Genomic DNA, 26,797 nt, shown 5'->3' on the forward strand with positions numbered 1-26,797 from the left:
CTAAAGCTGAACATATTTCTCAGTGCATGGGAAACCACTGTGGGACAAACGGTTGCCACTTAAATATGTCAAATCATCATTAACAACAGTTTTAATCCAGAGTTCTGACTGTAACTCTTGAGTACACACATTTCCCAGGCTTCCTGAAACTCCTCAGTAAAACAAGGTGAGGGGACAGTGGGGCGGGTGGGTGGGGTTTATCAGAGAGCAATTGACAGGCGAGAAAGGCTTTAAATATGTAGTAGGTCCAGTAGGTCTCACGAAGAGGTTCTGAGTCTAGTATGGTTGAATATTAAGGGCAGAATTTTGCCCTCGGCGGGGGAGGACAGGAGCGGTCGGGAAGCTGACATGTTAGAAATTAGTATGAAAATGATTTTTTTTAATGACGGACCGTAACCTCATCCCGCCCATGGATGAGGTTTCGCAAAAAATGCAAAGGCCACCTGAGCAAAAAATCTAATTCAACTAGATTGTTAATAGTCTTAATAGGCCTTTTAATTGTCAGCGGACACGGTGCCAACTCGCGTGCCTGCCGACCGAAATATCACGCGATTGCGCGATGACGTCAGGATGCTTGCCCAACGCCATCGCGCGTCATTTTATGCTCATTCAGGTCGCGGACAAGCAGAAATTTCTGGCCTAAGTGTTTATTGATAACTGTTATGAAACCCAAACTTACCCCATTGGAGAGTGCAGACGTTGGGAACTTCAACTTGGCCTTGGTGCTTTTGCGCATGTGCAGGGTAGCATTTTTACTTTTTTTTAGGTCCGTTATGCTTATGCATAAGGAAATGGCATGAAAAAGCTGGGTCAGGTGACAAGGAACAGAGTGCCATTGAGATGAAGTGTTCCAGGCAGGGGACAAGGAAGAGAGGACAGGGAGAGGTCTCTAAAGAAGAATTGCAGAGAGGGGACAAAGACAGGAAGAGGTCCCAGTTCAATTAAAAAGAGAGGAGCAGAGAAAAAAGGCTCCAAATAGGGAAAGGGCTGTGCGTAGCAGACTTTAATTGAAGAAGGCTTGAGGGAAGCCCTGGTAATTGAAGAGGGCCCAGAAGAAGCCCTAGATATCCAAGAAGGCAGCAAAAGGTTGGTGACTCGTGCTGCGGGCAGTGGGGGTGAAGGTATCCCTTTGGAGCATTGGTGTGCTGCTGAAGGTCTGAAGTTGTGCTTGCGAGTTAGTGCCCCAGTATATACTCAGGGAATCCAAGGGAACAGAATCTCAGGATGTGAGATTGAAACCCTGCAAGAAGGGTGGTTGTTGATGCCATCCAATTTGGTGTGACTTTTGGAGAAAATTCTTAGGTTAGATTTTTGAAGGTGAAGATTAGAATCCCTCGTGAGAGAGACGGGGTTTCAATGAGATTGGTTGACTCAGTTTTACTGATGTCTGGATGGGTTGTTGAGAAATATGTGGACTCTGTTTTGGTTGTATCTGTCATTTATTGTACAGAATGGTGTGTTTCACCACAGTTTGCCTATTAATTCACATGTACTTCATATTAACCATGAATGTTAGAGTATAAGATAGACATTATAAATTGTTTTATCTTTCTGACCTTGTAAAGTTTATTTTTGATTGTTTAAAAACTGTGGAATCTTGCAGCTTTATTCACTGAATAAGTGTCTTAAATCTCAAACTTTGTCTGCTTTGAACAAAACACTATTGAACCCTAACTGACCTTATCAACAACTTGTTGCCAGACAAGCATCATAACATAAATTGGGGGCTCTTGCAGGATTTCTAATCCACAGACAAATACGAGTGCTGGTATTTGCTGAGGTTAAGGGCAATAAGATTTCAATGGCATATTTTACTATACTGACTGAAAAGCAGAATGGACTTGTCAATTCCTATGACTTTCTGGAGAGGGAAGATTTATCCTAGAGTGATTTGCAACAATTAACCAAGGCTAGGTTAATACCATTAGCAGAAGATTTAGCGTTAAAAGCAAGGGCTAAGGAAGCAGGCTTTGAGGTAATAGCACAGCATCTTGGACTGGATGAAGGAAAGGTTAATCCAGATATCAATTCAGCTGAGTTGGCTAGAATTCAGTTGCAAGTGAAGCAGCTTGATATGAAAAAATGAAAAAGCTCCAATTGGGAAAAAAAGAAAGAGCAAAAGAAATGGAAATACAAAAGCTTGAGTTTCAAAGAGAGGAAGAAATCGGACACCATGAACTGGCTAGAGAACAGCTTAGGTTACAGGGCGAAAGATGAAAAATCTAGTCCCATTCGAGCTTTGATATAACAAAGAGTCTTCGTCTATTGCCTAAATCCACTGAAGACAGTGCTGCGAGAGATTTTCTCATTTGAAAAGGTGGCTCCAAAGCTGGAGGGGCCAAAGGACACATGGACTCTCATTTTTCAAAGTGATTTGGTCATGAAGGGTATGGATGTGTATTCTAGTCTTTTGGAACAATCTTCAGCTTATGAGATAGTTAAAACTGCAGTACTTAATGCTTACAAGCTTGTCCCTGAAGCATATCAGTTGAAATTTCATAGAAAATACTTAGATAAACATTTGTAGAATTTGCTAGGGAGAAAGAAATGTTGTGGACCGGTGGTTTCGATCACTGAAGTTAGAGCAGAATTTTGAGAGTGTGAGGGAGCGAATGATAGTGCAAGAATTTCGAAATAGTATCCCAATAGCTATTAGGTCACACCTGGGAAGATTGTAAGGTTTCTAAGGTATGGAAAGCAGTGATTGTGGCAGATGGGTATGATATATCACATAGGCAGCCAGTGGACAGTAGATTTCTATTTGTAGACCAAGAGGGAAGTTGGAGGAATAGAAAAGAGTCTATCTTCACGGAGAAGGTAGAAGTTGTTCCAGACAAGAGAACCGATAGTGTAGAGGATAAAAGTGTTGGAAAGAAACCAGTATGCTTTTATTGCCATAAGACAAGGCATCTCAAAGCCCATTGCTGGAAGCTGAACAGTAAACCAGTGGCAGTAATAGGAATGCTTAATAAGTCTTTAGAAAAGGCTATCAGAGCAGGAAATGGGTATCAAAACCATAGCAATAATACAAGTGAAATGTGTTCCCTCAGAACCTACCAGAAAGGAGGATATGGCTCAGGATAGTCAAGGGAGTTCACCATGACTTCTGCTAAAGTGAGTCAGGTTACTAGAGATTTTGTCTCTAAGGGAGGAGTATTCCCTTCCTCCTCCAACAAAACAAGTAAGACACTGGGGCAGATCAGTCATTGATGGTAGCAGATGATACAATTTGTATTCTAGATGGTTTGCTGAAGAAATAAGTATTAATAGGGGGTATTAATGAGATTTATGAACATGTTCCCTTATGTAAAGACAATTTACAAAGTAACTTAGTAAGCGGAACTGTTACTGTGGCAATTGTTCCTAGTTTACCTATTGAAGGGGTTGATTTTATATTGAGTAATGATTTGGCCAGCATAAATGGTAACATGGCAATGACTATGTTGCAGCAGGCACTTGATCATTCTGACATTGCTAAATTCCTAAAAATTACAGTGGCCAAATATGAGAAGCTTATGAACAATTTGAGGGAAAATCTGATTAGCGTAGAGAATCAACTTTCGTGCAAGAAAAATGAGTGTTAATGAAAAACAAGAGCTGATGAGAATACTGCAAAGGCTATGGGCCCTGACAATATTCTGGCAATAGTAATGAAGACTTGTGCTCCAGAACTTGCCGCACCCCTAAGCAAGCTGTTCCAGTACAGCTACAACACTGGCATCTACCTGGCTATGTGGAAAATTGCCCAGGCATGTCCTGTACACAAAAAGCAGGACAAATCCAACCCAGCCAATTACTATCCCATCAGTCTACTCTCGATCATCAGTAAAGTAATGGAAAGGGTCATCAACAATGCTATCAAGCAGCACTTGCTTATCAATAACCTGCTCACTGATGCTCGGTTTGTGTTCTGCCAGGACCACTCAGCTCCTGACCTCATTACAGGCTTGGTTCCAACATGGACAAAAGAGCTGAACTCCAGAGGTGAAACAAGAGTGACTGCCCTTAACATAAAGGCAGCATTTGATTGAGTGCAACATCAAGGAGCCCTAGGAAAACTGGAGTCCATGGAAATCAGGGGGAAAACTCTCTGCTGGCTGGAGTCATACTTAGCACAAAGGAAGATGGTTGAGGTTGTTGGAGGTCAATCATCCAAGTTCCAGGACATCATTGCAGGAGTTCCTCAGGGTAGTGTCCGAGCCCCAACCATCTTCAGCTACTTCATCAATGATCTTCCTTCCATCATAAGGTCAGAAGTGGGGATGTTTGCTGATGCTTGCACAATGTTCAGCACCATTCCTCAGACACTGCAGCAGTTTATGTCCAAATGTCCAAACCGAGGTTTGCCGAACTGAGGAGTGATGTCCAGGATAAGGCTGGGGAAGGCAGAGTCATGGGATCTGTACTTGACTGTGGAATGCTACTCTCCTTTCCTGCCCTGATCAGGTCATTGAATCTCATGTGGCACTGGATCCAGGACCAGGGCACCACACTCCTGCAGCTGACCTCCTCGCCACCTCCAGTCATGCCTGCTTGTTCGCATTTTCTTCCTCTCTTGGGGAACAGAATCCCCCTTGGGTCCTTACAGTTGCAGCATTATGTCAAGGGATGAATCTGAGAACCATGGTGTCGCCTTTCTACATTGACACTCTGTGTCGAGTCACTGGCTCTGTTATGAAACTTTGATAATGCTTCAATCCTGACTCTCACAGGTTCCCTTTAAGTATTGGAACGGAATCAGATTCATGTGGGTGGTCAACACGCCCGCTCCGTCTAATCGGTCGGAAAGTCAGGTGCAAACAATGTGACTGAGTTAAAAAGACAAACATGGTGCTGGAACTTCCAGCTTCCCGACACACTGCCAGCAAATCTGATCATTAAAATTCGGCCCGTTAACTCTATTTCTCTCTCCACAGATGCTGCTCAGAATTTCCAACATCTTCTGTTTTTGTTTCAGATTTCCAGCATCTGAGGTATTTTACTTTTGTAAAGGTTAGAGAGACATTTTCATGTCAGCCTTACAGATGGCTGTGGATTCTGCTTGTGTTACCTGCTGGTTTTCACTGCCAATGCGAGTACCCCTGCCCTTTAAGGTGCTGCCAGGGACCTTTGACATTTGCCTCCAGATTCGAGAGCTGGCGGTTCACCAATTGGTGCACAGGATTAGAACTCAATTGGGTTCTAAGCTAATTCCTCTAGACTACCCTACAGAGAGCTGGTGCAGACACGCTGGGCCAAATGGTTTCTTTTTGTGCTGTAACAATTCTGTGATTCTGGGATCACCGTTCCTCACACTCTGATTCACATCCAAAAATCACCCCCTACAAATTGCTTGCTTAACCTGAGGGATTTCTCCAAATTCATTCCACTGATTCTGTTTTCCAAATCATCTATGAAACTGTCTTGATGGTGGTGAAAGTAAAATACAATCTGTAAAATGTTGAACTGTCTCAGAAAGAGGCTGTCTTAAATCTTGAGCCTTTTCAGGATTGAGCAGAAATAACTGGAGCCCAGGAGGAAGCTGACATGGCTTTGGCTGGTCTTGTGCAGACCCAAGCTACAGAGTTTCTCCATGACACTTGGGGATGGATCACTGCATCCTTCGAAATGGGTGATTTCTGTTCTGTAATTCCTCGATCTTGATTTGCAGGTGAACGTGTTGGTTATGGGAACACTGAAGACCTTTGGGATTTTCTTCGTCACTTTCCAGGACGTGTTTGGGGGGTCTTCGGAGCAGATCAGCTGGGTCGGGTCCATAATGTCCAGCCTCCGCCTCTCTGCAGGTAACTAGGCATGCTCGGAGGATGGCTGAGAGATATGAATCTCAAACCTATGCATTCTGTGGTCAAGGGTGTGGGTTTTTGACGGTGACACCCCTTTATTGTCTTTTATGTCCTCCCAGTTTTCCCTTGACTTCCTGAAGGTGCTGACTAATGCTGGGATACAAGTCCAAGCCCTTTGGCACTAAGCTCAATTGGCTACTCTTGAAGTTGGATGGGGTTTGACAACTAACTAGTCAACTATGACGAACCTCACAGTAATCCAGTTCTCACCTGGGGGACAATTTTTAATCCCCTACCTGTTTGAGGCTCTAGTGTTGAAACTGGCCATGAAATGAAGGTGCCCAAAGACCCAGCTAGTGTCATGTCCAGGCAGGTGTGTAAATGGTAAATGAGGAAACTTGCCTGTAAAGCAGGAGGCTGAGTAAATGCACAAGTCAGGGACCCTTTGTTGACTGTTGAACCAATGGTTAAAGCCTACATTGGGCACATTCTGGCCACTTGTACCAGGCGATCAGCAGAATAATCCGAGGATCTGAAAGGGACTACGCCAAATATAAACTGGGCACCTGCCATCCCTAACCCCACACTCTTTTTAACTGTTAGCACATGGCTCAATTCACTTGTGACGTTGCTGTACTTTCAGCTACTCAGTTTGATGAGCTACCCTCCATCACTCACTGATGCCAGGGGTCTGAATATGGAGCTCCGGTTGAAGGGAACTCAGACTGAGTGGGGAGAAGGGCAAGCTGAGAAGAGCATGAGCTGAGGTGAATTCGGGCTGTGGGGCACTCAGGCTGAGAAGGGACCCAAGCTTGGGGTGAGAGGGGGTGCCCAGGCAGAGAGAGAGTGTATGTGTGTGGAGGGGGGTGGGGGGGTGCAGTGCTGGGCTAATGGGGGCACATGGGCTGAGGGGTGAGCCCTAGGATGAAGGGGAGCTCTGGCTGGGCGTAGCTGTCACTGAGGAGGGCTGAGGCTGTGGAGTGATGTGCCCTTATGCACTTTCCACAGACATCATTGAATAACAATCGGATTGAAATTCCTGGGGGAATTTTCTCAGCCTTTGCTGCCTGACTGGGATCATCCACTTCCCCATAGAATTTGGATTGAAATTTGAACCCTTGAGTTTTAGCTACTCCCAAGATGAAACTTACCCACCAACCCATTTTGTCTTCCTATCCACACTATCTTTTGACTGTTTGATTATCCACTAACCAATGTTGTAAAATTTTATTGGGACAGAGCATTATGAGCTCCTGTGCATTTTGACAAATGACAAGGTAGTCTCAAAACCAAGGAGGTTTGAAGACTACATAGTCCAAAACAGCAAAGCTCAGTCACCTTGTGAATGAAACACCGCCACAACCCATTATAAACCGGGGTTTAGATACTGACCTGGGTTGCAATCTATAACATTGCTGGAATGGAGGTCTCCTCTGTTGCTGTCTGTAAGAGTGGCTCATGAAATGAGTTTGGGCCATCTGAATCCCATCTCTATGTCTACAGCACCACATTGGCACAGTTACTGAAACAGGCCAAGAAGCTTACTGGCGCAGGCGATGAGAAAATGCCAGACTGGTACAGTAGATGGTGCCCCTGAGCTGGAAGCTGCACTCCACATCTGCTTGTCTTATGCTTTGACCTAGAATTACTGGATGTTGATGTTGACACTAACACTGGGATCTCTAACTAGGATGACAAAAGATGTAAGGCTTATTTGTTAATGCAGACATTCTATATGACTTTGCTCCATGTTTCCAAACTAAAACTGCCCTCAGTGGTAACTGAGATTGTTCGTTCCTCCACTCTGTTTTGGCATTAGTTGTTCTCCTGTTAGGAAGATACTGACTAAAGGCCAAGAATTGTTTGACTAGCCAACCAGTAGGTCATCCAATAGTCATCCTGACCACCAACAACATTAATTTGTATCTTTATTGCAGTAAAATGTCCCAAGACACTTCACAAAAGTGTTACCGAACAAAATTTGACACCGAGCCACACAAGGCAACATTACGACAAGCAGTCAAAAGCTCAGTCAAGGAAGTAGATTTTAAGGAGTGTCTTAAAGGAGGAAAGAGAGTTGGAAAGGTTTAGAGAGAAAATTCCAGAGCCAATGCAGCTGAAGACATGGCCCCCAATGGCGGAGGGATGCACAAAAGGCCAGAAATTGGAAGAGCGCAAAGACCTTGAAGGGTTGTAGAGGTGGGTGAAGCTGCAGATAGAAATTTGAAAATAAGGATGAAAACTTCAAAATTGAGATGTTGCTTAACCAGGAGCAAAAATACTAAAGTGAACATAGAGGTGGTGGGTGAATGGACCTTGGTGCAAGTTAGGATACAGCAGCAGCATTTGAATTAACTCGAGTTTATTGATGGTAGAATTTGGAAGGCTGACCATCAATGTGTTGGAATATTCAAGTCTAGAGGGAAAAAAGGCATGGATGAGGTTTTCAGCAGCAGATGTGGTGAGGCAGGGGCATGGTCAGGCGATGTTATGGAGGGTGGAAATAGACAATTTTATTGTTGGCGCAGAAATGAGGTCAAATATGACACCAAAGCTGAACTATCTGATTTAGTTTCGGACAATTACTGGGAAAAGAGATGGAGTCGGCATGGAGTTTTTGGTGGAGACAGCTCTGAAGAAGACTGATACGGACTCGAAACGTTAACTGTTTTTTTTCTCTCCACAGGTGCTGTTAGACCTGCTGCGTTTTTCCAGAAGTTTCTGTTTTTGTTTCAGATTTCCAGCATCCACAGTATTTTGCTTTTATCCCAGTATTTTTCAGTTGGTTTGGCAGAAAATGGGAGAAGGTCAGTCATTCTGCTCCTTGGAAACCATGAGGTCAAAACTGAAGGACTTCTTATCCTTTGATAAGAAACTCGCTGAACCTGAATCTTACAAAAGATCTTCACCATCTTCACCTTTCCTCTCCTTGGCTCAACTCAAACACAAAGCAAGTAACATAGCTGGCTGTTCACCATCAGATCATTTCCTCATCTAAATTTACTTGATATTCTCAGTGAGCAGGAACAACTCCATGCTTTTCTTTACCAATCATTTCCTCTAATACCCCTCCACTACATTCTCGTTAGTCACTTTGAATGTTGAATGGAAGAAATTTATTCTGTTCTTGAGTTCAAAGAATCAAAGTCATCTGTATCACTGCCTCTACTTTCTCAAACCCTGCCTGGCCCCTTCAACTTCTAGTCATTCCCTCTAATCTTCCATCAGCCCCCCCACCTAGCACACCACACCATCTCAAAATCCCACTCGATCATAATCTACACTTTCTCCCCATACTTTCTCCCACAACTCACTAAACCCATCTTGTCTATGAAGCACACCACCTGCTGCTTTTATCCCTTCCACCCCATCACTGATTCCCCAACTTCTTCATCTTGGATAATAAAAATAGAAAAAGCTGGAAAAACTCAGCAGGTCTGGCAGCATCTGTGGAAAGAGTTAATGTTTCAGGTCCATGGCCTTTCATCTGAGTCCCATCTCACCAACATTACTATTCTTTAGCGCTATCTCTACTTTGTTATTAAATCCTCTTTCCGTTCCATCCTCTCCATTTATCAGCCGATTTCCAACTTTCCCTTTCTTTCAAAAGTATTGGAAAATATCATTGACTAATAATCATACTCCACCCTCTTCGTGATTAACTGCTGCCCCACCCTCAGCACAAAGCCTGCTTCAGAGGAGTTGACAATGACCTGGAGCTCAGTTTCTGAGTGAGTGCACACAAGCATCATCTGCATACTGAAGCTCAATGACTAAAGTTGGAGTGACCATAAGACCAAAAGATGTAGGAGCAGAAGTAGGCCACTTGGCCCATCGAGTCTGCTCCGCCATTCAATGAGATCATGGCTGATCTGATAATCCTCAACTCCACCTTCCTGCCTTTTCCCCATAACCCGTGATTCCCTTACTGATTAAAAATCTGTCTATCTCCGCCTTGAATATACTTAATGACCCGGCCTCCATAGCCATCTGTGGTAAAGAATTCCACAGATTCATACCTGAGAGAAGAAATTCCTCCTCATCTTTGCCTTAAGTGGGCGACCCCTCACTCTGAGATTATGCCCTCTGGTCCTAGACTCTCCCACAAGGGGAAACAACCTCTCAGCATCTACCCTGTTAAGCCCCCTAAGGATCTTATATGTTTCAATAAGGTCGCCTCTCATTCTTCTGAACTCCAATGAGTATAGGCCCAACATACTCAACCCCGCGTCATAAGAAAATTCCTCCATACCCGGAATCAACCAAATGAACCTTCTCTGGACTGCCTCCAATGCCATTATGTCTTTCCTTAGATAAGGGGACCAAAACTATTCACAGTACTCTAGGTGTGGTCTAACTAGTGCCTTGTATAGTTTTAGCAAGACTTCCCTATTTTTATATTCCATTCCCTTTGAAATAAAGGCCAACATTTCATTTGCCTTCCCTATTACCTGCTGAACTTGTATGCTAGCTTTTGGTGATTCATGCATGAAGACTCCAAAATCCCTCTGTGCTGCAGCTTTCTGAAGTCTTTCTTAATTTAAATAATATTCAGCTCCTCTATTCTTCCTGCCAAAGTGCAAAACCTCACATTTTCCCACATTATATTCCATCTTCCAAATTTTTCCCCACTCACTTAACCTGTCTATATCCCTCTGTCGACCTTTTGTGTCATCCTCACCACTTGCCTTCCCACCTATTTCTGTGTCATCCACAAACTTGCCGATAGTACATTCACTTCCCTCATCCAAGTCATTAATATATATTGTAAATAATTGTGGCCCCAGCACTGATCCCTGTGGCACTCCATTAGTTACAGGTTACCATTCAGAAAATGTCCCCCTTATCCCAGCTCTCTGTCTTCCATTAACTAGCTAATCCTCTAACCATGTTAATATACTACCCCCAACATCATGGGCTCTCACCTTATTAAGTAGCCTTATATGCAGTACCTTAACAAATGCCTTTTGGAAATCCAAATATATTACATCTACTGGTTTCTCTTTATCTATCCTGCTCGTTACCTCCTCAAAGAATTTTAATAAATTTGTCAGGCATGATTTCCCCTTCATAAAGCCATGCTGACCCTGCTTGATTATATGATGCATTTCTAAATGCTATTTTTTGGATTGAAAATAGCATAGGTTGAATAGCTTCCCATCTGTTCTATAAATTACCTCTGCGCCAATGAATGGGTAATTTGCTGGAGGTGAGCATTATTGCAGCAAGGATGATGGAAAAAAGGATTGGTGTGATGACACAGTCTTCACTGAGTTAGGGTCTATGGTGGTTCCATTAATGAGGATCACAGCTTTGTGGAGTAGGCGGAGGACGGGGACAAGTTTCTGATGGCAGCAAATTGGAGGGAAATACTCTATAAGCCTTCGCACTTGACAGAATCAAAGGCTTTTGTGAGGTCAAAGGTGGCCATGTACAGTGGTTGGTGCAGTTCCTTGCATATTTATTCAATTTGCCGGACAGTGAAGATTATGTCTGGTCCAGTGGCAAGAAAGGTGGTCCAGTAGCAGCTTCCTCTCCCAAGCCAAGATGCCCAGCATTCAGGCATTAATCATTCAAAATTAACTTCAGTGGGCAGAGCATGTTGTCCATATGCCTGAAACTAGACTCCTAAAACAACTGCTCTACTCAGAACTTGGTCGCACCAGGAGACTCCCAGGAGGACAGTGCAAACACTTTAGGGATGTCCTCAAAAGCATTCCTGAAGTGGTAAAACCAATTCACAGGAGTCCATGGCTTGTGACCAACCAAAAGGCTGAAGGTTCATTTGGGAAGGCACCAAACACATTGAGAGACTTCATTGAGGACATGCAGAGGTAAAGTCGAGGTGTCGGAGAGAGTGCACAAACCTCCAAACAACTCCCCTATCCGACCCTCCAAGCACCATCTGCCCTGCATGTGGCAGAATCTGCAGATCACTCATTGGACTTATCAGCCATCCCAGAATCCATTGAATCATATTGGAAGCAAGTCATCCTCCTATCCCGAAGGATTGCCTAGGAAGACAGAGCCTGCACAGATCCATTTCATGATTCCCTCTTCTCATCCTTCTTAACTTCTCCAATGCCTAAATACAGTATCAGCCACTCATCCCACAAAGTCTAAACTTGGCAATCTCTCATGATGGACTTTGGTCTCCTGGTTCCAACTTAGCTGTCACACAAAAAAGATTATTCAGTGATCTTGCACTGCTAGTGAGAAACCTTTCACAATGACAGCCCATGTTGGAGAAATGGTTCTCTGAAGTTGTAGGACTATCCCTGATCAAAGCTCCTGTTGAGTGACACTCCACCAGGCACACAGAGCCCTGAATTTATTTGTACATCTCTCCAATACTTTCTCTTCTTTGCCCACACCATTGTGCCTTATTCTTCTTCATGGAATGCACTGCCTGGAAGTGTGGTGGAGACAGGTTCAATTAGATGATTGTTTCTATTCAAATAATGTGCGAGGGTCCGGGGAAAAGGCAGGGCATGGCACTCGGTCATTTGGAGAGCTGGCGCAGACACAATGGGCTGAATGGCCTCCTTCTGTGTCATTAAGATTCTGTGATTCTGTGATTTAAATCGATGATAGCACCAGGAGGTAAGATTCTTGTTTACATATACATGTTGATGACATCCCAGTTTTAATTTTCCATCAATCCCTGGGTTATTGCCACATTCACTGACTGCCTATCAATTATTCAGACAAGGATGAGCCCAAATTTCTTCCAACTCCATCTTGGAAAATTCAAAGATAGTGTGATTGTCTTTTGCCATCCCAGGTCTTGAATGCAGCAAAATGTCCTTGAATGACACCTTAAACAAAGCCTAGAGATCTAGAAGCTGAGTGAGCTGTTTGACCTCTAAGCTGAATTTCCTTCCTCATGTTGGTTCTGTTACTAAAACCAGAGGAGTGGGACTAAGTGAGTTGCTCTTGCAGAAAGCCAGCACAGACATGATGGGTGGAATGGCCTCCTTCTGTGCTGTAACCATTCTATGATTCTATGCCTCCATCCTGAGCTTCATCAACTTCCCCCACTTTCTTACTTTTCCTAGTTGTGTTTCAAGTCCTACAACTCACATCCCGACCCTGACAAAGGCCCGAACCCCTGTTACCCTGACCTCTGATAGGTAGCAATTTGATTTTAGATCTTTACCCTCACGACCATTTATACCCTCCCCACTTCCCTTAGTGATCTGTAACCATATATCCCCACTTGCATTCTGTCTTCTCTTGACACTAATTTACTTGTTCTCACCATGCTTTGCTTCATCTGAGTAGCCAATCTTTCAGTTATCATCCACCATTCCCCCTAAACTCCCTCCCCAAATCCCTATGTCCTACCGGTTTTCAAAGCCTCCCAAAAGTTTTTACTTTTAACTGAAGCTTCAGTTCTCTCTCAACTCCACTTCCAATTTTCAACTTTCCTTCTATCCATTCTCTCCCTCCATTTGCTGACAGCATGAAGAATCTGTTAGTACATGAGGTATACCGCAGGACTTCACATTTTCGGTTACAGTTTAGACCAATTCTTCCAAATGGAAGAAAAAAAAGATTTATTTTTAAAACAATAGAGAAATATTGAATGTTTAATCAGATTTACCTTCTTCAGGTCCGATTGCTTCAATCACCTGCGGAAAACTAGGGGATCGATGGACTTCAATTCTCGGGGCTGTCCTTGTGAGCGGTGGATTTCTTATTAGCATCCTGGCTACCAGTATCCTCTTCCTTTATGTGTCCCTTGGTGCTGTAGTTGGTAAGAAATGTTAGTTCTGCTTTTGAAAGGTGCTCTACATACAATGAACTTAATTAAGTTTTACTCCATAATTTCAGGGATTCTTCAGTAGCTGAATATTCAAAACAATCAAGTAATAATCTCAATATTGTTATGGAATTTAAATTAATAAACCCATTTGTAAAAATAAATGTTTTCAATTACACCTTAACCTTATTGAATCCATGAGAAGAAGCCTCTTTCTAGAAAATGCCCTGGATAAACTGTAAACAACAACTTGTGTTTGTATAGCACCTTTAAAGTAATGTCCCAAGGCACGTCACAGGAGGGTTATAAAGCAAAATTTGGCACCGAACCACACAAAGCAATATTAGGGCAGATGGCCAAAAGCTTCATCAAAGAAGTAGGTTTTAAGGAGCTTCTTAAAAGAGGAAAGAGAGGTAGAAAGGCAGAGAGGTGTAGGGAGGGAATTCTGGACCTTAAGGTCCAGGCAGCTGAAGACAAGGCCACCTGTCTTGTTGGAGCATGTTGGAGCAATTAAAATCGGGAATGCTCAAGAGTCCAGAATTAGAGTACGCAGAGATCGCAGAAGGTGTGGACTAGAAGAGATTGGAGGTAGGGAGGAGCAAGGCCACAGTGGGATTTGATGTAAGGTTGACTTCAATCTGATAAGACAGAGACCGTCCATAGTAAACTAAGCAAATTTATTAAAACAACAAAAGCCTGTGGGGGGTGTCCAAAAATAATTTAACGTAATAGAAAGCCAGTTTATACCCATAAGGAGCAAGAGTTCTACTTACCAATAAAACAGCCACGTATGACTAAAGCGCTAAGAGACAACATAAAAATAAATGAAAAAGCTTACAAAACTGCAAAAAATAGCACAGATCCTGGTTCAGAGAAAGATACAAAGAGCAACAAAAGATGACAAAACAGAAAGTAAGGGCTGCAAAGAGGAAGTAGATTACACAAGTAGGGAGGTTATGCTTCAGTTGTACAGAACACTGGTGAGACCACATCTGGAGTACTGTGTACAGTATTGCATCTGCTGGAGTTTAGAAGAGTAAGAGGCAACTTCATTGAAACATATAAGAACCTGAGGGGTCTTGACAGGGTGGACATGGAGAGAATGTTTCTTCTTGTGGGAGAATCTAGAACTAGTGGCCACTGTTTAAAAATAAGGGGTCACCCATTTAAGACAGAGGTGAGAAGAAATTTTCTCTGAGAGTCTTTGGAGCTCCCAGTGGAAGCAGAGTCTTTGAGTGTTTTCAAGGCAGAGGTAGATAGATTCATGAAGAGCAAAGGGGTGAAGGATTATCGGGGTAGGCGGGAGGTTACAGTCAGATCGGCCATGATCTTATTGAATGGCAGAGCAGGCTTGAAGGGCCGAGTGACCAACTTCTGCTCCTAGTTCATATGTAAAACTGGCAAGGGATTTCAAAATCAAACTATGAGGAATATGAGGATGGTCAGGAGCAATGTGAGCCTCTTGAAAACTGACAATAGTGACATTGTAAATGAAAGTAAGGAAATGTTGAATGATTCCAATCCTACAGTATTTAGTAGAGAAAAAGGATAGCATGCCTGACATCCCAGGGAAACAAAATTGACTGAATAAGACACAGGGACTCACCAAAATTAACCTAACCACAATAACAATAATGAAGAAAATAATGACATTAAAAAGTGAACAAAAGCAGGGATTTATAAACCAGTTAGCCTAACATCTGTCTTCTGGGAATACTAGAGTCCTTAATTAAGGATAAAGTGACTAAAAAACCTGAAAATTTTCAGCTGATCAGAGACAGCCAGGATGGATTTATAAGGATGACGAGCCTGATTTAATTTTTGAAGTGTTGACTAAAGTAGTGGCCAGGGGAATGTCAATGTATATTTATATGGACTTGCAGAGACATTTGTTAAAGTTCCTCATAATATACTGTTAGCTAAAGCTGAAGCTCATGAAATTGAAGGCAAATCATTAACTTGGTTCAGGAATTGGTGGAGTGACAGGAGACAGAGTAGGGACAATGGGTAAGGTACTTTAATGGCCAACTATGAAGAGTGATGCCCACAGGGAGTGTTAGGGCCTCAAATATTCACTGCATTTATAAATGATTTAAATGATGGGATAGAAAGGCACATATCTAAGTTTGTTGGTAACACAAAAATAGGTGGCACTGTAAGCAGAGTAGATCGAAGCATATAATTTCAAAAAGATATTCATAAAGTGGAATGACAAAATTGTGGCAAATGGATTTCAATGTAGACAAGAGTGTAGTCATTCACTTTGGGCCCACAGAGGATAGATCAGAGTAATTTATAAACGGTGAAAAACTGTAAACAGTGGAGATCCAAAGAGACTTGGAGGTCCTGTTACACAGATCACTAAAATGTCATAAACAAGTATAGAAAGCAATCAAAAGGTTAAATGAATCCTAGGTCTTTTATCTAGAGGACTAGAATATAAGAGGGTAAAAGTTAAGTTGCAGCTATACAAAGCCCTGGTTGAACCACGATGGAATACTGTGAGCAGTTCTGGACACCATACCTTATTGGCCTTGGAGGGAGTGTAGTATAGATATACCAGAATGATACCTGGTCTCCAAGGGTTAAAATAGGAGGAGATATGACACAAACTAGGGTTTGTAATCCCTGAAATTTAGAAGGTTAAGTGATGATTTGATATTTTTCAAACTATTAAGGGGATAATCGTTTGGTTGTACAGAACTTGAGTATTGTTGAAAAAAAAACTACATTTTTGTCGAAGCTTTTGTCTTGCATTCATCAGGACAATTCGCAAGAAAATGCCAATATCAGGGGAAGCAACAAATTTATACTGTATAAGAAGAGAATGCTGAATGGTTTGCAGTTGGAGTCTGGTCGAGGTGTTGGCATGAGGGATGCACCAGTTGATGGTGACTGACAGTTAACTTCCAAGTATTGTTTGAAATTCAAATCAGGCAGCTTGACTCTGGTCAATACATTGCCCTGGGGAATGAGCCAGTGAATGGCTGTCACTTTTTTTGTTTAGCTCAAAAAGGTGAAATGTATGTATATGTTCTTTCTGTCTGCAAAGAACAGGGCCCTGTGTATTAATGTATGTAGCTTCAAGTACTCGCTAATGCACCACATTGTGAGCCCGACTGACAAATCTTAAATTGGTTGTCAGCGTAATCCTTAGCACAGAGCATTATTTAGCAAATGTTGTCCAACATGGAATCGCATCTAATGTTGGACACTGTGTTTTGAGTTTGGCAAGCATGGGCTGGTTGGGTACGGTCTTTTCCTTGCCTGTTGCGAACAGTGGAAGGGATATGCTGTTTGAATCAATCTGCCAGTCTTTGGGACGTACGGACTACATACCTAGCATCACACTACATACATACATCACACTGGCACTGAAATTCATATACCACATTACTCATTTGTGTGATAGGCAGAACATATTTTTGGCTTGATGCAGCATCCTGTTAGTGGTGAATACCACTTGTGTTGCTACTGCATAGTAGCAGCGTGAAACGGCTAACTTCACCTGTTGCTCAAATTTTTGAGATACCTTGCCCTTCCAGGGTAATCTGAGATTGATTGGGCACTTTTCAGGGCTGAAAGTGACAGCCTTGGACCTGTTCATGAGTTTGTGTGATATGCAGTGCAAAATGATCTGATCAGGGTAGCCATTATCTCACAGGATGGCTTTGATGCGTCTATTTCAGCATCAAGCTTGCATGGTGAGCAAATGGCTTGGGCCCTATTTATGAGGTTACCAATAAAGCCAATCTTATAGCAAGTGGAACTAAGAATCCCAACACATATATTGACCAGTGAAGTCATCCTGGCTACCCTGATCAGATCATTTTGTGCTGTATATTGCACAAACTCATGAACTAAGGCTGTCACTTCTGGCCCTGAAAAATGCCCAGATTACTCTGGAAGGGCAAGGTATCTCAAAAATTTGAGGAATAGGTGAAGCTAGCTGTTTCATGCTGTTACCATGCAGTAGCAACACGAGTGGTACTTGCCACTAACAGGATGCTGCTGTCAAGCCAAAAAAATATTCTGCTTATCACACAAATGAACAAGGTGGTATATGAGTTTCAGTGCCAGTGTGATGCTAGGCATGTAGGCCTACCGTCCCAAAGACTGGCGGGTCATATCAATCAACATGTCCCAGCCGCTGTTCACAATGGGCAAGATACAGACCTTCCTAACCAGCCCGTGCGCGCAAAATTCAAAACACAGTGTCCAACATTAGATGTGATTCCATGATTGGACATTTTCTAAATAATGCTCAGTGTGCTAAGAATTATGCTGACAACCAATTTAAGATTCAGTCAGGCTCACAGTATGGTGCATTTGTGTGTACTGGAAGCTACATATATTACAGGGCCCTGTTCTTTGCAGACAGAAAAAAATATGTACACACACTGTGCCTGTTTCAGCTAAGCAAAATAAGTGACAGCCATTCACTGGTTCATTCCCCAGGACAATGACTTGACCAATCAGAGTCAAGTTGCCTGGTTTAAATTTCAACTGCAATGCTTGCAGTTAACTGTCAGTCATTATCACCTGGTACATTCCCCATGGCATTGCTTCTACCAATCAGAGTCCATTGGCAAACCAATCAGCACTGTCTCTTCTCATACAGTATAAACTTGTTTCCCCTGACATTGGCATTTTCTTGTGAGTTGGCCTGACGAGTGCAAGATGAAAAATTTCAACAAAAAAGTATTTTTTTCAGCAATATTAAGGGGAAGTAATAAAGTAAATAGAAGATGGGTAATTGAGGACTTTCAGGTGTGAAGTTAGGAAATGCGACCACATGCAAAGAGTACTGGAAGTTTGGAACTCTCTTCTGAAAATGCAATTGATGCTGGGTCAGTACTTTATTGTAAACCTGAGATTGATAGATTTTTGTTATCCAAATATATGAAGGGATATGGGGCAAAGGAGAGTATCTGGAGTTAGGTCACAGATCAGCCAGGATCTAATTGAATGGCAGAAAAGGTTGGAGGGGCTAAAAGGCCACCTCCTGTTTCTATGTTCCATAAATGTTCTCCCTTATCCTTCAGGGGAGTGGAACTAATTAGATAGCTCTTACAAAGAGTCAGCATGGACACACTAGACCAATTGGCCTCCTCAGTCCTCTATTCTATGATTCTATCGATACCTGCCTTACCATCTCTTAACGTGAGCCAACATTTCACTGTTTAGAGTCTGGTCCAAATAACCAGTCTGGAGGCATGAATCTTTTCAGTCTCTTTCTTGATCTTTCCGTATGTTTCTGCATGGTCTAGTTCTGCAATAGCACCAGTTCACCTGGAATCTCAATGAGCGGTGGGATACACAAAGTGTGGATATCAAAGTTTTTGTTAACCGCCATATTAAAATCATTGTAAAGCTCCTAGAATCTCAGCCAGATTTCCAATCTATAATTACTACCTAACATTAGTTAACTTTGACAACATTCTTTCATATTGCTCTGTGGAAAGGATAGGAAAGGAAGGAAAGGAGGAGGGGTGGCGGTATTGGTTAAGGAGAGCATTGCAGTGCTGGAGAAAGAGGATGTCCCAGAGGGTTCAAGGAGAATCAATTTGGCTAGAGCTAAGGAACAAAAAAGGTGCAATTACACTGCTCGTTGTAGTCTATAGACCGCCAAATAGTGAGAAGGACATAGAAGAACAAATCTGCAGGAAAATTACAGAGAGATGGTGGCATTATAGAGTAGTTATAATGGGTAACTTTAATTACCCAAATGTAGACTGGGACAGTGGTAGTGTAAAGGGCAGAGAGGGGCAAAAGTTCCTAGACTGTGTTCAGGAAAATTTTCTACAGCAGTACGTGTCCAATCCAACAAGAAAAGATGCTGTGTTGGACCTGGTTCTTGGAAATGAGACGGGCCAAGTCAATCAAGTGTCAGTGGGGGACCATTTAGGAGACAGTGATCACTGTATTGTATGTTTTAGGATGATGATAGAAAAGGACGATAGGCAATCCAGGGTAAAAATAATTAACTGGACATGAGCTGACTTCGATGGGGCAAGAACAGAGCTAGGCCAAATAGACTGGAGCTAAAGATTGGCAGGAAAAATTGTAGCTGAACAATGAGCAACCTTCAAAAAAAGAATTGGTTCAGGCACAGACAAGGTATATCCCATCGAAAGGGAAAGGTAGGACAAACAAATCCAGACTCCCTGGATGAAAAAGGAGATTGAAATTAAGATAAAGAAGTAAAAATGTGCTTACGACAGATGTCAGGTAGAAAATACAATTGAGACCCAAGAGGAATATAGAAGGTCCAGAGAGGAGGTGAAAAAGCATATTAGAGAAGCGAAGAGGGATTATGAGAAAAGACCGGCAGCCAACATAAAGGTGTATCGCAAAGTCTTCTATAGGCATACGAGTTGTAAAAGGAGGAGTATAGCCCATTAGGGACCTAAAAGGGAATTTACACATGGACGACGGGACCACGGCTGAGGTATTAAATGAATATTTTGCATCAGCCTTTACCAAGGAGGTAGATGCTACCCAGGCCATGGGATCAGACGAGGAAACTCTATCATTAGGAGGGTTCAAAATTGATAAGCAGTAAGTGTTAAATAGGCTGTTGGCACTTAAAGTTGACAAGGCACTGGGACCGGATGAGATGCATTCAAGGATATTGAAGGAAGTGAGAGTAGAAATTGCAGGAGCACTGGCCATAATCTTCCCTAGACTCAGGGGTGGTGCCAGAGGACTGAAGAATTGCAAACATTACGCCCTTGTTCAAAAAAGGTTGTAAGAATAAGCCCAGCAATTACAGACCAGTCAGTTTAACTTCAGTGGCGGGCAAGATTCTAGAAACAGTTATTTGGGATTGAATTAGTAGTCACATGGAAAAAATATGGGTTGATAAGGAAGAGCCAGCATGGATTTCTAAAGGGGAAATTGTGTTTAACTAACTTGCTGGAGGTTTTTGAAAAGGTAACAGAAAAGGTTGATGAAGGTAATGCTGTTGATGTGGTGTGCATGGACTTTGAAAAGGCATTTGACACAGTACCACACAACTGACTTGTGAGAAAAATCACTGCTCATGGAATAAAAGGGACAGTAGCAAAGCGGATACAAAATTGGCTGAAAAATAGGAAGCAGAGAGTAATGGTCAAAGGATATTTTTCTGGCTGGAGGAAGGTTTGTAGTGGAGTTCCCCAGGGGTCGGTATTGGGATCCTTGCTGTTCCTGATATATATTAATGATTTAGATCTTGGTGTGCAGGGGACAGTTTCAAAGTTTGCGGATGATACGACGCTTGGGAGTGTTGTGAACTGCGAGGAGGATGGTGTGAAACTTGAGGACATAGACAAGTTGGTGGAGTGGGCAGATAGGTGGCAGATGAAGTTCAATGCGGAGAAGTGTGAGGTGATGCATTTTGGTAGGAAGAACATGGACAGACAATATCAAATAAGGGGTGAAATTTTGAAGGGGGTTCAGGAGCAGAAAAACTTGGCTGTATGTGTGCATAGATCATTGACAGTGGCAGGACGGGTGGAAAAAGCAGTTAATAAAGCATACAGTATCCTGGGTTTTATTAATAGGGGCATAGAGTAAAAGAGCAAGGAGGTTATGCTGAATTTATATAAGATGTTCATCAGACCTCAGCTGGAATATTGTGTACAGTTCTGGGCACCATATTATAGGGAGGATGTGAACACATTGGAGAGAGTGCAAAAGAGGTTTACAAGAATGGTCCCAGGGATGAGAAACTTCAGCTATAGGGATAGATTGGAAAGGGTGGGACTGTTCTCCCTGGAGGGAAGGCAGTTGAGAGGAGATTTGATAGGGATAGGTTCAAAGTCATAAGGGGGCTAGACAGAGTAGATAGGGAGAAACTGTTCCCACTCGTTAAAAGGATGAAAAACGAGAGGGCACAGATTTGAAATGATTTGCAAAAGAAGCAAATGTGACTTGAGAAAAAACTTTTTTCACAACGAGTAGTTTGGGTCTGGAATGCACTGCCTGGAAGTGTGGTGGAGGCAGGTTCAATCGAGGCATTCAAGAGGACATTAGATGATTATTTGAATAGAAACATGGTACATGGGTACGAGGAAAAGGCAGGGCAATGGCACTAGGTCATAATGCTCATTTGGAGAGCCGGTGCAGACATAATGGGCCAAATGGCCTCCTTCTGTGCTGTTAAGATTCTGTGATTCTGTGATACTCAATCATCACCACAAATCCTTTCCTTATTATTGTAAATGTTGTGTTCATCAAGTAGGGATGTTTATGTCAAGTGTAAGCATCAAATACTCGAGAGCAGATGCAACACCGTTTGGATACAGAGTAAAGCTCCCTCTATGTTGTCCCCATCAAACATTCCTAGGTTTCAATTTTCCACACCAGCTATCTTGTATAGTGTTGCCAATTTGGTGTCATGTAGGGTTGGTTCTGTGTTTGTTTCCACAGCTACTCTGGGTCACAATTGCTCCAACCCAAGCTTCATGGTAGTGATCTGCTTATGTAACTGGACTAGTGGTCCAGAGGAATGAGTTAAAATTCCACCATAGCAGCTGAGGAATTTAAATTCAATTAATTAGGTAAATTAAATGCCATACTAGCCTTTATTAGCCAAGGATTAGAATATAGGAGCAGGGAGATAATGTTCCAAGTGCGAAAAACGCTGCCTAGGCCACAGCTATAGATCTGCATGCAGTTGTGAAGACAGCAGCTTGAGGCATAGATGCTTGTCAGATCTTAAAATGCCTTCCCTTACACACAGCCTTCACTCCTTTATACATATTTTCCCCTTTGAATGCTAATTCCCATTGTTTCACTACGTTTTTGGACTTTATCTTCCTGATGTTAAAACATCTCATAGCACAAAGTTTTACCAGTAATCTTTAGAAAAAATAAACACATTGGCAGAAGTTTTACCTTGGACAGGCGTGTGCGCAAACCCCTCGAGCGTAAAATGACGCGCATTAACATCGGGCAAACTTCCTGACATCAACGCGTAGTCGCTTGATGTTTAAGTCAGCAGACGCACCCACCGACAATTAAAAGGACCAATAAGGCCATTAAAAAGATAATTAACTTAAATTTTTCACTGCCCGTCCAACCTTATGGTTGGCAGGCAGACGAAAATGCCAAGCACCCTTTGCACTTTTTAGGAAACTTCATCCACGGGTTGGTCGAGGTTTCCAAAAGAAAATAAAACATTTTTCAATTCATTTATGACATGTCCCTGCTTATGTGACAGAGTTACATGAGGGAACATGTTTTATCACGTTTTTAAAATCTTTTTTTTGAAAATTGTTCATCTCCCTGTGCCTCAGGGAGATTTTCAAGCACACACTCAAGCGCATGCGCGTGCTCGTCCTCCTCTCCCACCCGCACAGGCAGTGATGAGTGCTGCCTCTCACGTTTCATGCTGGGCGGGCCTTAATTGGCCCGTCTGCATGAAATTGCGATCTGGCCCCGATCACAGGTGGTGGTTGGCTTCCCGACCACCCCTGCAGAGCCCACCCAACAAGGGCAAAATTCTGCCCACTGTTTCTAAACTTCACCTGGCTAGGCGACACATTTCACCCCTCTTTTGAAAACAATCTAGTCTGGTTTATTTAAAAATCCAAATGTACTTTTGCACCTTGCATTCTAAACTTCCCCCATGTTTACCATGTTTACATCAAAGCCTTCAGACCAGCTGCCTTTAATCCAATTAAGTCTCACACACACAGACACACACACTTATCCCACTATTACTCTATTTTACAATAAATTCCAAGAACATTATGAGAATTATTATATCTTCCTGATAGCCCCCTCCTTGTTAAAAAATGAACCACCATAAATTAAAAAGATGGTTTCATTTCTATTAACCCGTCTTATACTATATTCTATGCTTGTCTATATGCTTACACTATTAAATTACCAGATTCATGCAATAACATAATATATATACAAATCCGTCACATCAACAGAAATCATTCCAGTTCAGAGTCCAGGTTTTTAAATGTCCAATTTTCCCTTTAAGCTTTAAACCCTTGATAATGCATCTGTAATCAGATTTTCTCATCCAGCGACATGTATAATCTGTAGATTAAATGGTTGCAGTAATAAACTCCATCTGAATAGCCTTGCACTTCTGTTTCAGTTTTACAGAATCACAGAATTGTTATGATGTAGAAGGAGGTCATTCAGCCCATCGTGTCTGCACCAGCTCTCTGAGCATTTTAACTCAGTATCAATCTTCTGTCTTTTCCCCGTAACCCTGTACATTGTTTCTATTTAGATAATCATCCAATGCCCTTTTGAATGCCTCAATCGAACCTACATCCGCCATACTTCCAGGCAGTGCATTCCAAACCCTAACCACTCGCTGTGTGAAAGTTTTTTCTCACCTTGCATTTTCTCCTTTTGCAAAACACTGGTTCTCGATTTGTTTACGAGTTTATCTACTCTGTCCAGGCCCCTCATTATTTTGAAAACTTCTATCAAGGCTTCTCCCAGTCTTCTCCTCTCCAAGGTAAACAGTCCCAACTTCTCCAATCTTTCCTCATAACTGAAGTGTCTCATCCCTGGAACTATTCTCGTAAATCTCATCTGCACTCTCTCCAATGCGTTCACATCCTTCCTAGAACTGTACACAATACTCAGCAGAGGTCTAACCAGTGTCTTATATAAATTCATCATAATCTCCCTGCTCTTCTACTCTATGCCCCTAGTAATGAAACCCAGAATACTGTATGCTTTGGAAACAGCTCTCTACCTGTCCTGCCACCTTCAATGATTTACGTACATATACACCTACGTTTCTCTGCTCCTGCACACCCTTTAGAATAGTATCCTTTATTTTATGCTGTCTCTCCATGTTCTTTGTAACAAAGTGTATCACCTCACACTTCTCCGCATTGAACTTCATCTGCCATCTATCTGCCCATTCCACAAATGTGTCAATGTCCTTTTGAAGTTCTACACTGTCCTCCTCACAGTTGACAATTCTCCCAAGTTTTGTGTCATCCACGAACTCTGAAATTGTCCCCTGCACACCAAGATCTAGATCAATTATATACATCAGGAAGAGCAAGGGTCCCAATACTGACCCCTAGGGAACTCCACTACAAGCCTTCTTCCAGCCTGAAAAATACCCATTAACCAATACCCTGTTTCCCATCCTTCAACCAATTTTGTATCCACGTTGCTACTGTCCCTTTTATTCCATGACCTATAACTTTCCTCACAAGCCTGTTGTGTGGTACTGTATCAAACGCCTTTTGTAAGTCCATATACACCACATCAATGGCCTTGCCCTCATCAACCATCTCTGTTACCTCTTCAAAAAACTCTAACAAATTAGTTAGACACGATTTTCCTTTAACAAATCCATGTTGACTCTTCGCAGTCAATCCAAATTTTTCCATGTGACTATTAATTCTATCCCAAATAATTGTTTCTAGAAGTTTCCCCACTACCGGAGTTAAACCAACTGGTCTGTAATTGCAGGGTAGATTTTTACAACCTTTTTTGAACAAGGGCGCAATGTTTGCAATTCTCCAATCCTCTGGTACCTCCCCCGAATCCAGGGAACATTGAAAGATTATTGCCATTTGTCCAGAAACTTTAAAGGATTGTGATCTGTATAAACAATCTTTTCTGGCAAATTGTTTGCCACATAAATTTCAAAATGCTGCAACACTAACACCAAACCCAAAGTCTCCTTTTCGATTTTTGAATATCTTCTCTGTTGTACATTCAACTTCCATGAAAATTACCCTATCAGTTTTTCAATTCGTGTCATCGTCTTGTAACAGTACAGCCCCAATGCCTATAACACTGGCATCAACGGCCAACTTAAATTGATTTGCGTAATTGGGTACTGCCAAAACTGGTATCATACTTAACATAGTTTTCGAACTGTCAAATGACTTCTGACACTCCTGTGTCCATTGAAACTTCTTGTTCTTTTTTAATAGTTCAGTTAATAGAGCAACCACACTGTTCAAATTTGGTACAAATTTCCAATAAAACCCACTCCTGCTCAGAAATCTCAGAACTTCTTGTTTTGTTGTAGGAAAATCCATGATAGCCTTGACTTTCACATCTCTCGGAGCCACCTTACCCTGTCCAATGGCATGGCCTTGATATGTAACTTGCGCTTTTGCAAATTCACTTTTAGCCAAGTTCATCATCAAATTAGCTTCTTGTAATTGAGTAAGTAATTCTTCCAGATGTTGTAAATGCTCCTCCCATGTAGGACTGAAAACTATCAAGTCGTCAATATAAATGGCACAGTTGCTCAGACCTTCAGTTACTTTGATCGTCAGTCTTTCAAATGTTGCAGGTACATTCTTCATACCAAATGGCATGAGTTTAAACTTATATAGCCCATCTGGTGTCACAAAAGCTGATATCTCCTTTGCTCTCTCCAATAATGGTGTTATCAATATCCTTGTAGCAAGTCAATCTTTATGATAAATTTTGATTGTCCCACTTTCTCAATACCATCTTACAACTGTGGTATAGGATATGAATGCGTTTGTGTCACCACATTCACCTTTCGATAGTCCACACAGTCTTTGTGTTCCATTTGCTTTCAGTAGCAGTACAATTGGCAAACTCCAGTTACTTCAACTAGACTCAATGATATTATTTTGAAGCATTAATTCAATTTTTTTTCTGTACTTGTAATAACTTTGCTGGATTTAATTTGTAAGTATGTTGCCTTAGCAAAGATGAAGCTTCTACAGACACATCATGTATAGCTAAATTTGTCCTTCCCAGCTTATTTCCACAAATATCTTTGTGTGACCGCAATAGCTTTTCTAAATCACTCTGACACTTGCCTGGAATGTAACTCAATATTACATTTAAATTTTTAAGTACCCCTCATTATCCAATTTGATTAGAGGAAAATCAATTTCAGAATCCTGTATTTCTACTTCTTTCTCATTATCTATCACCACTAACACCTGCTTTTGGTCTTCTTCCCTGTCAAAGTACTTTTTAAGCATATTTACAAGACACACCTCTGCTTTTTTCTATCTGGAGTATTTCTTAAATAATTTACTTCACTCAGTTTCTTTTCAATCCTGTAAAGCCCATCAAACCTTGTCTTTAATGAGTCACCCAGTACTGGTAACAGAACTAGCACTTCCTCTCCAGAAACAAAACTACGAGCTGTAGCTTTCCTGTCTACTTTCACTTTCATCATTTGGTGTGATATCTTTAAATGTTCTCTAGCCAACTCACATGCTCTGTCCAATCTCTCTCCGACTTTTGATACGTAATCCAGGAGAGTAGT

The 26,797-nt window shown here is 42.0% G+C and overlaps 1 protein-coding gene across 3 annotated transcripts in view; it reads left to right on the forward strand.

Annotated features, from left to right (window-relative positions):
- slc16a4 (solute carrier family 16 member 4) overlaps positions 1 to 26,797 on the forward strand; it is a 157,073-nt gene that overhangs the window by 63,787 nt on the left and 66,489 nt on the right. For all 3 annotated transcript variants that reach the window (XM_078546507.1, XM_078546509.1, XM_078546508.1), the window contains exons 4-5: positions 5,651 to 5,783; positions 13,399 to 13,542. In XM_078546507.1, the coding sequence (XP_078402633.1) occupies positions 5,651 to 5,783; positions 13,399 to 13,542 (277 nt within the window). The remainder of the gene's footprint in view (positions 1 to 5,650; positions 5,784 to 13,398; positions 13,543 to 26,797) is intronic.

Source organism: Cetorhinus maximus, chromosome 8 (assembly GCF_964194155.1).
Source record: "Cetorhinus maximus chromosome 8, sCetMax3.hap1.1, whole genome shotgun sequence".
Taxonomy (NCBI): Eukaryota; Metazoa; Chordata; class Chondrichthyes; order Lamniformes; family Cetorhinidae; genus Cetorhinus; species Cetorhinus maximus.